We start from the raw sequence: 13,400 nt of genomic DNA on the forward strand, positions 1-13,400 counted from the left end.
TTGGGAGCCGCTGCCTCCATACCCCCCACCCCCTCACCCCCTCTCCTGTAGGATAATCAGATTATGTCAGGAATGTGTGAAAGCGGCTGTATATCCTGCCTCAGAGCTGCTGTCCAATACATAAGCCTCTCCTACAGCTCGGAGAATGAATTATGGCTGTTATTGAAAACATAAATAAATGTCTTTGGGAGATTTTACATTGAGATGCTCTGATGATTCTCCTGCCAGCAGCGTCACCTGTTGCTGGTTAATCAGATAAGTGTATAATAAGGAGAACCAGAAGGGAAGAAAATATAAGAGGGATGTTGCGTCATCACAGATACCTGGCATACAGTACTGAGAACATGCAGTACCTGCTGAAAAGACTTCTCACCCTCTGAACATTTAAGGTCAGTGGGGGTTTTGGAGTGCCGGGTGGGACATTTAGCACTTGGGTCAGGTCAGTATACCTCCTGTGTTTCTAGTACAAATGTTGACTGAGCTGATTTAAAAGGATAATCTAAAAAACATAAACATTTCTGCAGGCTTGGCAGGGGGCTAAGGCTTCGTCTTTTGTGAGGAAGGAAGATCTGAGATCACGATCATAGTCGTAGATCAGCAAAATGTCAGAAGATGCTGGGGACTAAACTAAACATGAGCCTACTGGTGTGATAGGTGTGTTCTGGAATCTTCCAATAACATGCATATCATGATACAATTGAGGGTATTGTGTACTGTAAACATGTCATTTTAAGAAAAGCATCACTGTTTTAAGAACACACCATCATGCACCTACAATCTGATTAAAGAAGTTTATTTTTGGATGATATAGGAATAGTAAGATCTTTTGTATTTCTATACACATGCTGTACATCTACATAACTGGAAGAACATCAGCTTAAAGCTCAACACAATCCAAACAACAATCACTTAACTGGGCAAATAACTAAATCAAGCTAGAGCAGCGTATGATACAGGGGTTATTTTCCTTTGTTCAGACAAAGCAGTTGTAGAGTGATGTTCTCATACCACAAGCAAACAAAATAACCCCTGTATCATTAAGATAAGAGGACCAAATGAAAATTCTTAAACAAGAGCAGCATATGGCATAAACAACTTCATTAAACAGACCAACGTGACAAACTTTGCACCGTTAAACTAAGACTGAACAGCAAAAATACATTTTGCATTACAGTGTGATGATTACAAAATTTGTCTTACATTTGCTGTTCTGTGATCATAATTTGGTTTATATGAATGACTCTTCTGCTATTGGCTGATCCATTGTTTTGTGTTGCATTGAAATGATTGACAGGAAACAAATGGAACAAAAAAATGAACCAAAGTCAGCCTCAGAACTGTACATTTAAACTGTTAATTGAAAACAGATGCAGTCAGTTTTACTACAGTAACCATGATATGGAAATGCACAAGTGAATCAGACTACAATGTCATCAAACATCCGACCTAAGTATGTGTCCTTGTACAAGACATCAAAGTACTCTTTTTTAGTTGTGATCAAAGATGCCAACAATACCAGGAAGCCCAGTTGTAATCATAAATATACAGATTCATGCTGTTTTCTTCATGCTTTTATTGTTTTTCCTAGTGTGTTGTGGGCGATAAGAGGACACTTGATCAACAGGAAGAAGAATGTGGTGTAAAATCCATTCAAAGCAAACTGCCATGAACGCACATAAGGAATATGTGTGCGAAACCTCCATGGCTCATAAACTGATAATAGTTTCCGTTGATTATGGAGCATCCTTTAACCTATGTGTTGTTCAGATGTAATAGTAAATTAAAACAAGTGAGGAAAAATGTCGGCTGTTCTCATGCACTGTCACACATTCATATGTCTCACTTCGTAGTAAGGTGGATAAATACAAAATAACAAGCTGAAATTCAACTTTTCACCCTCTGCATTGAAACCTGACCAGCCATCACTGATAATGCATTATATTGTGGTAAAGTGTTTGTCATTGTATTACTAGAAAATGGGGCTGCGTGATTAATCAATCGATAGGATCCTCCTCCTAACTGTGAGAGCGGTCTTTCACAGAATTCTGTGTAATGACCACAGACCTTAAATCTGTGATGGGCCTGCAATAGTGATACCAGTGTAAGCCGTGGTCCACGTACAGATCCCCCAATTCAAATATAACTGCATAAGCAGCTCTGTTCTGTTTAGCAGCAAAAGCACTTTTTGCAAAAAAGACTGTATAAAAATATCACACAAGAACTGAAAAATGTACAGGGTGGGGAAGCAAAATTTACAATATTTTGAGGCAGGGATTGAAAGACAGTGTATAACCAATTAGTTTATTGAAAGTCATGAGAATTTATTTGCCACAAGAAAGTTTACATAATAGAAAATGTTTTTATTCTATGTGTCCTCCTTCTTTCTCAATAACTGCCTTCACACGCTTCCTGAAACTTGCACAAGTGTTCCTCAAATATTCAGGTGACAACTTCTCCCATTCTTCTTTAATAGTATCTTCCAGACTTTCTCGTAATAGTTTTGCTCATAGTCATTCTCTTCTTTCCATTATAAACAGTCTTTATGGACACTCCAACTATTTTTGAAATCTCCTTGGTGTGACGAGTGCATTCAGCAAATCACACACTCTTTGATGTTTGCTTTCCTGATTACTCATATGGGCAAAAGTTTCTGAAAAGGTATGGATAATAGTGTTAGGTATGATTATGACATCAATATATGTTTGGTTTCAAAACAATTGACGTAGTGCCTGCTGAGAAAAAACAACTAAATGTTCATTGTAAATTTTGCTTCCCCACCCTGTAGGCATGTGCAAAAAGCTACAGGATAAAATATCAAATATACATATGCTACTACATTACTACTAAAACTACTGAAATGTACAAAAGCTAACTATACTGCAAATGAGAAGTATGTACAATAAATAAGGATATGTACAGCCAATATATGGTATATACAAAGTAAGATTAGGAACACAAGGTGCATGTGTTGTGACTAAGGGATGAAGTCATGATATTTATTAATGTTAATCCTAAAAAGAAAAAAAAAAAAAGAAAACTGCTAGAGGATCACTCATCTTACATTGTCCCGCTCGGATCTGTATCATACTGTCTTCTTCCGATCCGGGTCTGGGTCACGGGGGCAGCAGCCTTAGCAGAGGAGCCCACACAGTCCTCTCCACAGCCACATCCACCACCTCCAGGGGAATCCTGAGGTGTTCCCAGGCCAGCCCAGAGATATAATCCCTCCAGCGTGTCCTGGGTTGGTCTCCTCCATTAACAGATTCCCCAATTTAAATATAATCGCATGGGGATCACTCATCTTATGTGGTCCATGCCGGCATGACTGATGCCTGTCACTAGTCGCTTTTCCATTGGACATCTGAGCAAAACTTTACCGATATTTACTAAATGTCGAAAAAACAGAAGTGCGTAATATCGATTTTTCCATTCAATCACAAATGCGATGATTATTATTATTTATTATCGCGAGATGACATGAGAAGTCATTCCATAAACATGGCGACGAATGTAAATACGGTGTTGATTTACAGATATATTCACTATTATTATATATTACCCCTCTATCTCGTACTAAATTAAAAGATGATTGGGTTTCCTGGTGTGTCCACACATACTGCGACATGTTTCTTCTTCTTCTTTGCTTGTTGAAATGTATGTCAACATCCAGTTTTTAAATTCACATGACTCTAGTTGCGAAAAAAGGTCTTTCCATTGCAGTTTTGCTTGATATCCCATTTGCGCCTCGCCCGAAAAACCACCTCTTGCCAGCACAAAAACTTGTAATCGAAAAATGAGACTTTTTGGCGAAAATTGTAGTTTTTTCATTAGGTAAATTTTTATGCGCAAGTTATTTTTGTGCAATTTGAGGGTCAATGGAAAAGCGACTACTGACTTACATTGGTATAACTTCTGTGGGCCCATCATGGAATGTTTGGGGATTCCATGATACCATCACAGATTTGAGGCAGGGAGCAGTGCCTTGCATTGCGGGCTGCTCACAAAAATGACACTCAGACTTCTGTTGTCTTTTGTAGTTTTACCCAAAAATCTAAATCAAAAATCAAGTTTTTAGAGGAAAAAATCATGTTTTGGCTAAAATCATGCAGCTCTAGTGGAAATGAATGCAAAGTTGAGTCAGCATTTCTTAACCCAACTGAAGTTACATAAATCAATCATATTTACTCCGCTTAGCCTCTTTCGTCTGCAGCTGCTTCCCAGTACAATGTCGTCACCCCCGATGCAATCAGATGTTGACAAAATGCTCGACTTGCACCAACACATTATCTGACAGAGGTGCGTGTTATCTGAGTTCACGTGCATCACCGTGGCAGCTCCGAGTCACGCTTAAAGACTCAGTGAGACGCGATCCGTATCACAACACGACCTCAGATATGAGCTTGTGAAGACGCATTGAGATGAACACCACCAGCTGCTGCACACACCTGAACATCAGAATAGACATTTGGTTTCCATCACTCTGTTCTGAATCTGCTCAGATATGTCCGAGCTGAGCTGAGTTTCCTGCTGAGATCTTACCAAGTAGATATAAGTAGATATCAGCCTCCGAGTCCGTTCACTGGAACAGAAGATCTACAGAGTTCAATGACTGACTGAAAGCTTCATTTTCCATCTCCCTACCTGGATGCCCACTCCTCTGTTCTATATCTGTTTAGTATTTTGATTAAAGGACAAAAAAATACACTGAGCATACACATCATTTAGTTACATTAGCAACTGTTTTTGCTTAGATGTGGTTGTTTAATGCTCGGAGACCCAAACAACCACCGGTGACTAAAAAGCATCTACTGATCTAAAATGTTATATCATTTTTTAACTACAAATCCTATCACTATCCTATCACATGGAAATATTTCTGGTAAAACTCAATTTTTTTCATTTTCTGCAACATTGATTCACCAATTAAACCCAAGTAGTTTGATAAATGGCAGTGGTCGCAGATGCTGGGTTTTATGTTCAGTTAATGCTATATTTTGCCTAGTTTTCCTTCAGTTTTCTCTGTTGTGATATAATAACCTTTGAATTTACTCTGAGTTTTTATGCACATCTGCAGGGCCAGTACATTAAATATAGGAAAATAACTAATTTTCACTGATGGTCAAGTTTATTTATGTAGTGTATATACAAGTGCCGTACAAAGATATAAGTAAAATACAATATATGAAAAAAACAGTAAAAAATGTAGATATGGATGTACTAAAACTGATGAAAACAAATACACAATAATAGGATAAATAGTATCTAAAAACACAACCTGAAGATACAACATAAGTTATGCACATGTATTATTGAAAGATGCAAAATACAGAGGATGATATTTTAATAAATTGTGATAAATCTCTTTAGGAAGGGGTAATTCTAGAACACATGCCATGCAAAGATAAGAGTGAGTAATAAACTTAATCTGAAAGTGTTATTTAGTGCTGATTTTATTAAAAATTCAAAGCCAAAAATATCTAATCATTTAATGACAAATGGGGCAAAAATTGACAAAATCACAGATGGAATTTGTGTGTGTTCTGGATTTGTACTTGAAGACTGTTAATATGATTATCATAATAGTAAAGTTTTTTTCATAGTTGTAGTGCTCAACCTGCCGGTATCCCGTTCAGCAAGGCCCTTACTAAGCACCAAGTGTGCCTTTTTCACACACTTGTGGAATAATGTCAAAAAAAATTTCATACAGTTTGTTTTTAATTCTTTTACACTTTTTTTCTATTTCATCAACTTGAACCGTAAATAGAAATACCAAATACTCAATAATTGTCACATTTTTTAACCCTTTCAATGCTGTGTTTGTAATGTAAACAAACCATTTTTTTGGATGGAAAGAAACACAAAAACTTTTTTTTTTTTTCAATATACTACATAAAAAGTGGATCACATATCATTTGATTTTTGCAGCCTGGCATATGTCAATGATTAACTCCAACACTGGTTAATTTGCATTATTATTTTTGGCGCTAGATCAAATATTCAAAAACACTAGCATCTGTCACCAAATGTGCGTAAAATGCACACCTATAAATCAAACTATTAAATATTATATATTGATTTATTTTTCTGCCCTAATTTGATTTTATTTTTGTAAATCCAGGTCAGCCCTAATCATGCATATCAAATGGAAGAAATATTGCGTTTTAGGCACACTTGGCAGACAGATGCTAGTCTTGTAATTTTCTTTTGTTTACTGTACAATGTGCAAATTTTAGTTGGTGGCCAGAATTTTAAAGATCATGCAAAAATGAACAACTTTTGAATTCTAACCTTATTTAAATTGTGAAAAATAATATGAAGTTTTTTAAAACGAAGTGCAAAGTGTGCCTAAAAGGTGCACCGGGATACCAAAGGGTTAAACTATGTCTGTGGATGGAAAAGCTGCTGTTCTATTGTATTAGAGTGATATTGTATTAATGATGGTGTTGACACATGTTAGATGGTGCTGTGCGTGTTTCTACTGGCAGGAAGTTGAACTCTGATGAAGAGTGCCAAAACCATCCTGAGATCTCACCAAAACAGGAAACCAGTGCTTTAATTTGTTAGTCATACTGTGAATGGGAGAGGTAGTGTAGAAGTGCAGGATGGAGGAGACTGAAGTGGAGTTTACACCCTTTTCCTTTTTATGTTTCCTACTTTGAGTGCAATTTTTTAACAAAGTACACCTCAATAAACAGCTGACATGTATCTGATTGCCTAAAAGAAAAATGACCTGACTGTGTTTGTGTGTTTGCTGTGTAGCGATGGAGGAGCTGGTGTGTGAACTCCGTCTGTTCCTGGACCTGCTGGATCGGGAGTATCTGAGCGCTGGGGTCCGAGAGAAGAAGATGCACCTGTCCAACATCCTACACAGAGTCATCGCTGACAAAGGTGAAATTATGTTCTGCCTCAGTATACATTATCATCAGAATTCCACTGCAAGAAACCTAACCATCCCTGTTTACCTAAAAAAAATTCCTTTTTTTTTTATTTAACCTTTATTTAACCAGGTTGGTCCCATTGAGATGGGGGATCTCTTTTTTTAATACTTTTTTTATTGGGTTTTGCAGATGTATACAATTGTATTTAAAATATTTACAAAGAGTTAAGTATACATTTTTTCTTTTAAGAAAAACCACAGCAAGAAAAAAGTGGTCATTAGTTGCTTTTTCCATTGATCCTCAAATTGCGCGAATATAACTTGCGCATAAAAATTTACCTAATGGAAAAATGATAATTTTGCCAAAACTCCCATTTTTTGATTAAAGTTTTTGCGCTGGCAAGAGGTGGTTTTTCGGGCACAGCACAAATGGTATATCACGCAAAACTGCTATGGAAAGACCTTTTTGCATAACTAGCATCACGTCAATTAAAAAAAAAAAAAACAATGTTGGCGGACGTTATAACAAGAGAAGAAGAAGCATTTTAAAAGAAACATGTCGCGGTATGTGTGGACATGCTAGGAAACGGAATCATTTTTTAATTTAGTACAGGATAGGGGGGTAATATATAATAATAATGAATATATCTGTAAATCAACATGATATTTACGTTGGTCGCCATGTTTATGGAATGACTTCTTGTGTCACCTTGCGATAATGAATAATCGCATTTGTTATTGAATGGAAAAACGGACATTACGCACTTCTGTTTTTTCGACATTTAGTAAATATCGGTAAAGTTTTGCGCATTTGTCCAATGGAAAAGCAACTGTTGAAGTATTGCTGCATACCCAAACAACTTATATAGAAAGTAGAACCACAAAAAAGAAAATTAAATACAAAAAAAAAGGAGGACTACGACAAAAATAGACAATTTAAAAAAAAAAAAAAAAAAAGGGAAACAGGTACATCAGTCAGGTTATAGTAGACTGCAATAGAAAAAGCCACAGACATTCCAAGTCAAAGTAGCTGCATATAACCCTCATCACAGTTGAAATAACATATCTTCCTCTGTAAGCTGCTTTAGTTTTGTTAGTGAGGGGTGAGTAAAAGATATGTCTTCTTAACAAATTGAAGGAATGGGCCCCATAATTTCCCAAATTTACTGGAGCAGCCAGTTAAAGACGGTCTGATTTTCTCCAATTTAAGAAAATGGATCTTTGTTTTTTTAAGGCGGACCTGGCCAAGACAACAGCGATTCAGTCACATCATCACAGTTTACAATATTAAAAGCATTTGCAAACATAAAAAAAACATACAGTCAAAACATGTACACACCAGCAGTTTGGATTACTGAGTTTGAAGACTGCCTTTAAAATCAGTCAGTGGAATCAGTGCTGGTAGATGGAGCTCAGACTGAAGCTTGTTCCAGGCATGAGGAGCCGAAAACCTAAAAGATGTCTTTCCTAATTCAGTTCTTGAAACCTTCTGTGACGTTCTGGGAAAATGGCAAAATGCTAAGCTCTACTCTACTGTGAAGTTTAAAAGTTTGGCTGTCTGAGGTGAATGCCATCATCAGACTGTGTTTTCTGAGCCTCTCTAACAAACGCTGAGGATAATGTGCAACATGCATTCATGTAAATATTTAGTTCTTGGATGTTCAGTGCAACTTTTAATCCAATTTAGTGAAAAATAAGCAATTGGTAAGGCTTAGAATACACATACAAATGATTAAATGATTATAAATTGAGCTCAGAGGATGAAATTCAAGACTTTTTAACTAAATGAAGTATTAGAAACAGAACTTTCAAGGTTCCATAAGCTTAAGAGAAGCTTTTTAATTTTTCCAAGGAAATCATGTTCTGAATTCTAGTGAAGTGATGTAAAGAGCTTCGTTTTATCGTCTTCTTCCTCAGAGCCTTCATTCAAGTCAGAGATCCACAGTGGTCTGCCTGCCCCCCCTCAGATGCCCCTCCCTGAAATCCCTCACCCGTGGCTGGTAAGACTTATCTGCTACCCTGTGACTGTTAATAAACCCTACATTTCCCACATATAATTGTATTAGGAATCATTATTTATAGTGGAGTTCAGTATAAACATTGTCAGTGGAGCCTAAAATCAGACCTCAGACTGAGCACAGTTGTTTCTCTAATAGTGATTTAATCACATTCCTTTGTTTCCAAAGCTGTGTCTTGTCTTGGTTGTATTTCTGGCTCAGGCGGTCGACCACTGGGCCAAAAGTCTGACAACTCCCAGGTGTACAATGTAAATTTTACTTGTTGTCGTGGCAATGCTGACAAATTCTGGGTTTTGCAACACAATACAAGGTCGTATGGCTTTGGGTGTAATTTTTTCACATTGCCACTTTGTGTAGTGTCAAAAACCGCAGATGTATCACATACAAAGAGTGAATCACAAGTAGGAAACACAGTCTATCCTCTTCACTTTGTGTCAGAGAAAGGATTCAAGGATTTTTTTTTTCTCTGGAGATGTGACTTCAGTTGCAAAAGGCATATCCAAATGTTTGTGTCAGGTTGTTTTTTCCAAGGTTCTCTCTCTCTGTGTATCTGAATTGTCCTTTTTGCTTATAAAAGTCCCTGAGGGAAGTGACCTGTAAGTATTTCAGTGTAGCGAGTTTTCTAAACTCAAAGGAAAGGTTCATCAGTGGTTCCTCTAGTGTCTCCGTTTGTATTGGATACACTGGAGAGGACATACAAGGAGAGGACAGAATACCATCCCACTGGTCCCTTAGTTATTCCACCATTTACACATGTGATATTTTTAGTAAAAATAATAAATAATATTGCAAGACAAGAAAGTCACAGTTTGTTGTAAAACTGTTTAAGTATCAGACTGTGAAAATTAATAGAAAGACATCTCACCTGAAAGTCATGGAAGTGACATAATGGTAACAGTCTCCATGATTCGATCAGACCTGTTGAAGTTGTCGCTGCAGCTTCAACATGACCAGATTTTTAGTTATATTCTGTTAACTGTGAAATATCCCCATGGTGGAATGACTAAAGTCTTATTTTATGCTATGTTATGTTATCTTACCTTTATTTTATCGTGTTTTATCTTATTTTATCTTATCTTTATCTTATTTTATTTTAAGATGCTGAGGTAAAGGCCATTTCAAGCCAATAGATGCAGTCCTCGCAGCTCGATGTTACTTTTCTATCTTTCCCGTGAATTGCAACTTTCCTAACTTTTAAATTTCTATTTACATCAGTAAACAGCATATGTGCAATTGATCATGCAATTAAAGCCGAATAAAATTTTTTAAAATTCCTGCAAAGGCCTCCAGAAATTATTTGCTTGAACTGTAACACTGGTACTGTCCTGAAATCCTTTAGAGTCATTGAATTTTATCCCTTCAGATATTTTTCCCTTTTTAAAGTCAGAGATGAAACACTGGTCCTTGTATATTGGAAGCTTAAATGTCTGATCAAAAATACAGTAGCAGAAGGGAGTTTCACGTGTAATACGTTGGCGATGGGACTGTGGTGTTTGCTAGTAACGTGTATGTGAGATTTCATAACGTAGTGGGACGTGGAAGCCATGTGAGATGTGTTTGAGGGCGTTTTTACAGTTACTTGTAAAGCAGTGGGAAGGCTGGTCATGGCTTCAATATGTTTTCCTGTCGCACACTAAGCCCTCATCTCCCTGACAGTCAGTGAGGTTTGTGATGTCTCTATTATAACCATAGTGTGTGTAAGTGATACAGTGGGAGTGATATGTGTATGGAGACGCTGTGTGTGTGTGTGTGTGTGTGTGTGTGTGTGTGTGTGTGTGTTATTGGTGTCAGAGCAGATGACTCTGATGGAAAGCAGGTGGCTTCAACAGCTCACAAAGCCTTCTCCACATAACAATAAGCCGCAACACCTTGTTCTACATCCTCATACACAGACACACACACACACAAACACACACTAAAGCACAAGGCCTTACAGTGCAGTTTGTAATTAGAACCAGTTGACAGCCTCAGCCTCCTCCAGTGACCCCAGTGTGCATCTGGAAACCACAGCCAAGGTTTTCCCGGAACGTTAGGTGAGAGGAGGAGTGATGTCTCGCTGTCTTCTCGTCTCTGTAGCAATTTTTCCATTGTGCAATGAGATCAACATTATTGAAAAAAAAAAAGAAAGGCATCAGTATCCAGCGCCACATGCACACTAACAGTTTTTGCTTGTGACCTTGTGACCGGTTGTGATTTTCCTTTCACACTGTAAACACACAACCACATGACAGATAATGGAGTCTTTTCAACTTGTTTGACAAAAGTTGTTTTTGTGCTTGAGCGTCATTATCAGTGGCCACAGCTATTTGTAATAAGAATGTGTATGGTAGAAGTTAGGGTTGCATATAATTCAGAGGTTTATCTTTCAATCACATGTCTCTGACTCAAATATTTATACAGTGGTAAATAAAAAGTCTTGTAGTCTTAAAAGTTCATATGTGACTTTAGTTTTTATCAGGAATTACTTGGTGTTTTGTGTAACTTCTTGCAAGATAACATGTTAGAAATTTAGCTTGTTTGACATTTTGCAGAAAACCAAACAATGTTGCATTAGTATTGGACTGAAATTCATACATTTCCTGTCACTTATCCAAACATATTAGTTTTATTTAGCTGTATAACTATTAAATACAGGCGCGGAAAAATGATTAGACCATCAAAAGTCATCGAAAACAATGGTTACGCAATCAAGTACTAATTCCTGTGTGTATCATGTGACTAAAACAGACAGAAAAGAAAACATGGAATGCCTAAAAACACGGTTTTTGTCAGTACAATGCCATAGCTATTGATGTAAGTGATTTTGGTTATTGTTAAGAAAACCATGGAAAATGGATAGATACTAGCTCTGAAATTAAACTCTTAGGAGCTATTTTTGTTATCGTTAAATTTGTCCAAACAAGTGTACTTTTACTTGTACCAGGCATTAAAATAATCAAGAAGTTAAAGAAAACAAGGGTAGTCTAATGATTTTTTTCCGCAACTGTATGCAAGACGAAGCTGATATATGGCAGAGAAATTATTTATTTGAGCGTCTGTAGAAAAGAATGGCAAGTAAAATCTTTTTTTACCCTTTTATTCAGGGATATAAACCAATCTCTTGCTATGTTATTTTATTCCAAAGTTCAAAGGTGCTGATGATGTTGCTGCAAGAACTCGTCAGTGGACATAAACTAAAGTCTAGTTTAATTAAGTTAAAAAGCCATACATGCACAATTTGGTAAGATTAAAGTTAAAATGTCTACAATATCTAATGTACTGTATATTTATAACAAATATACAATCTAAATATCCTAAGTTAGAAGCGTTATAGTACAACAATATGCATGTTGTGAATAGCTACACTGATAATAATGCTAATTCCATGAGGGGAAATGGATTATATTTAGGTGATTGTTGGCATAGAAAAAAAAAAAGGCAAACAAGAGAAACTTTAAACATAAAGAAACCAGTATTTCCAGCCATCAAACATGCAAAGTGTGTATATAATTTAAATAAAAAGTAAACTCCAGTTGTACTAAATGTGTGTGGAGTGCAGAAGTACAGTCCACTTCTCATAGATACACTTGGATGGAAAAGCAGCTACTGTCTTTTATTTCCTTCCAGCTCTCTGTCTCTTTCTTGTTGTCTCTCTGCTCTGAAATTACCATTCATCACATTTCCACACTGACCTCTGGATAAGCTGTCCTGGCAAAGAGGAAAATATCTATGCTGCTCACTCTCTCCACTCTCCATGGCTTGAAGTTGTATAAATTTTAGCTCGAAGGAACGGTCAGAAGAGATAGATGGCTGGATAAAACGGAGGAGAGAGGGAGGAGATTGCAAAAGAGAAAGGATTAAACATCGTAAAATCTTTGGAGAAACAAAGATGAAACACTTAAACCCTGTGTGGTTGTGTTTTAACATGTGAAATGCTTTTTTTTTAGAGAACAGATTAATGCACAAGACATCACTTTATGAGTTGCTGTGGGTGAAGAAAAGCGAGGAGGAGGAGGAGGAGATGGCCTTGGCCACGGTCTGTCTGTGTCCCGTCAAGGCTCAGTGGTGAGCCAGACCAACACTCTGTGCTGAGAGCCTGTGGCTTTAGGAGCTCCATCAATACCCTGACAATCCAAGGCCTGTGGCGGCCATTTTGATTACTCACAGTTATATAAGGCATAATTAGTTTAGAGTAGTTTAGTGGATTTACAGTGGGATTGTAAATGTTTAGTGAACTGACAGTATTATTGCCCTAATCTTAAATTACTCGGACATAAAATAAAATTGGTAGAAGAGCTTTTCAACATGCTGCTTCTGTATAAAACATAAAAGGACGTAGACTCTCCTTGATGCCTTCACTCTGTGCATATTGAATTGTTCCCTTTAATGCCGCTTATCCAGTGTGTAGCAAGAGGTTAAATAGGATAAATTTAGCGCTTGTATTAGCACTGCTTAGTTTTTTCAGTCTGTATAGTTTTTGGTGTTGTAACAAAGCAACATGTGTTATAAAAGTATAAAAGTAATGG

General features: G+C 37.0%; 1 protein-coding gene across 2 annotated transcripts in view; it reads left to right on the forward strand.

Moving 5' to 3' along the window:
• The window catches only part of afap1 (actin filament associated protein 1), an 83,613-nt gene that overhangs the window by 14,876 nt on the left and 55,337 nt on the right, over positions 1 to 13,400 (forward strand). For both annotated transcript variants that reach the window (XM_030162531.1, XM_030162533.1), the window contains exons 2-3: positions 6,760 to 6,888; positions 8,795 to 8,877. In XM_030162531.1, coding sequence (XP_030018391.1) covers positions 6,760 to 6,888; positions 8,795 to 8,877 — 212 coding nt within the window. The remainder of the gene's footprint in view (positions 1 to 6,759; positions 6,889 to 8,794; positions 8,878 to 13,400) is intronic.

The sequence above is a fragment of the Sphaeramia orbicularis genome, chromosome 18, assembly GCF_902148855.1.
Source record: "Sphaeramia orbicularis chromosome 18, fSphaOr1.1, whole genome shotgun sequence".
Taxonomy (NCBI): Eukaryota; Metazoa; Chordata; class Actinopteri; order Kurtiformes; family Apogonidae; genus Sphaeramia; species Sphaeramia orbicularis.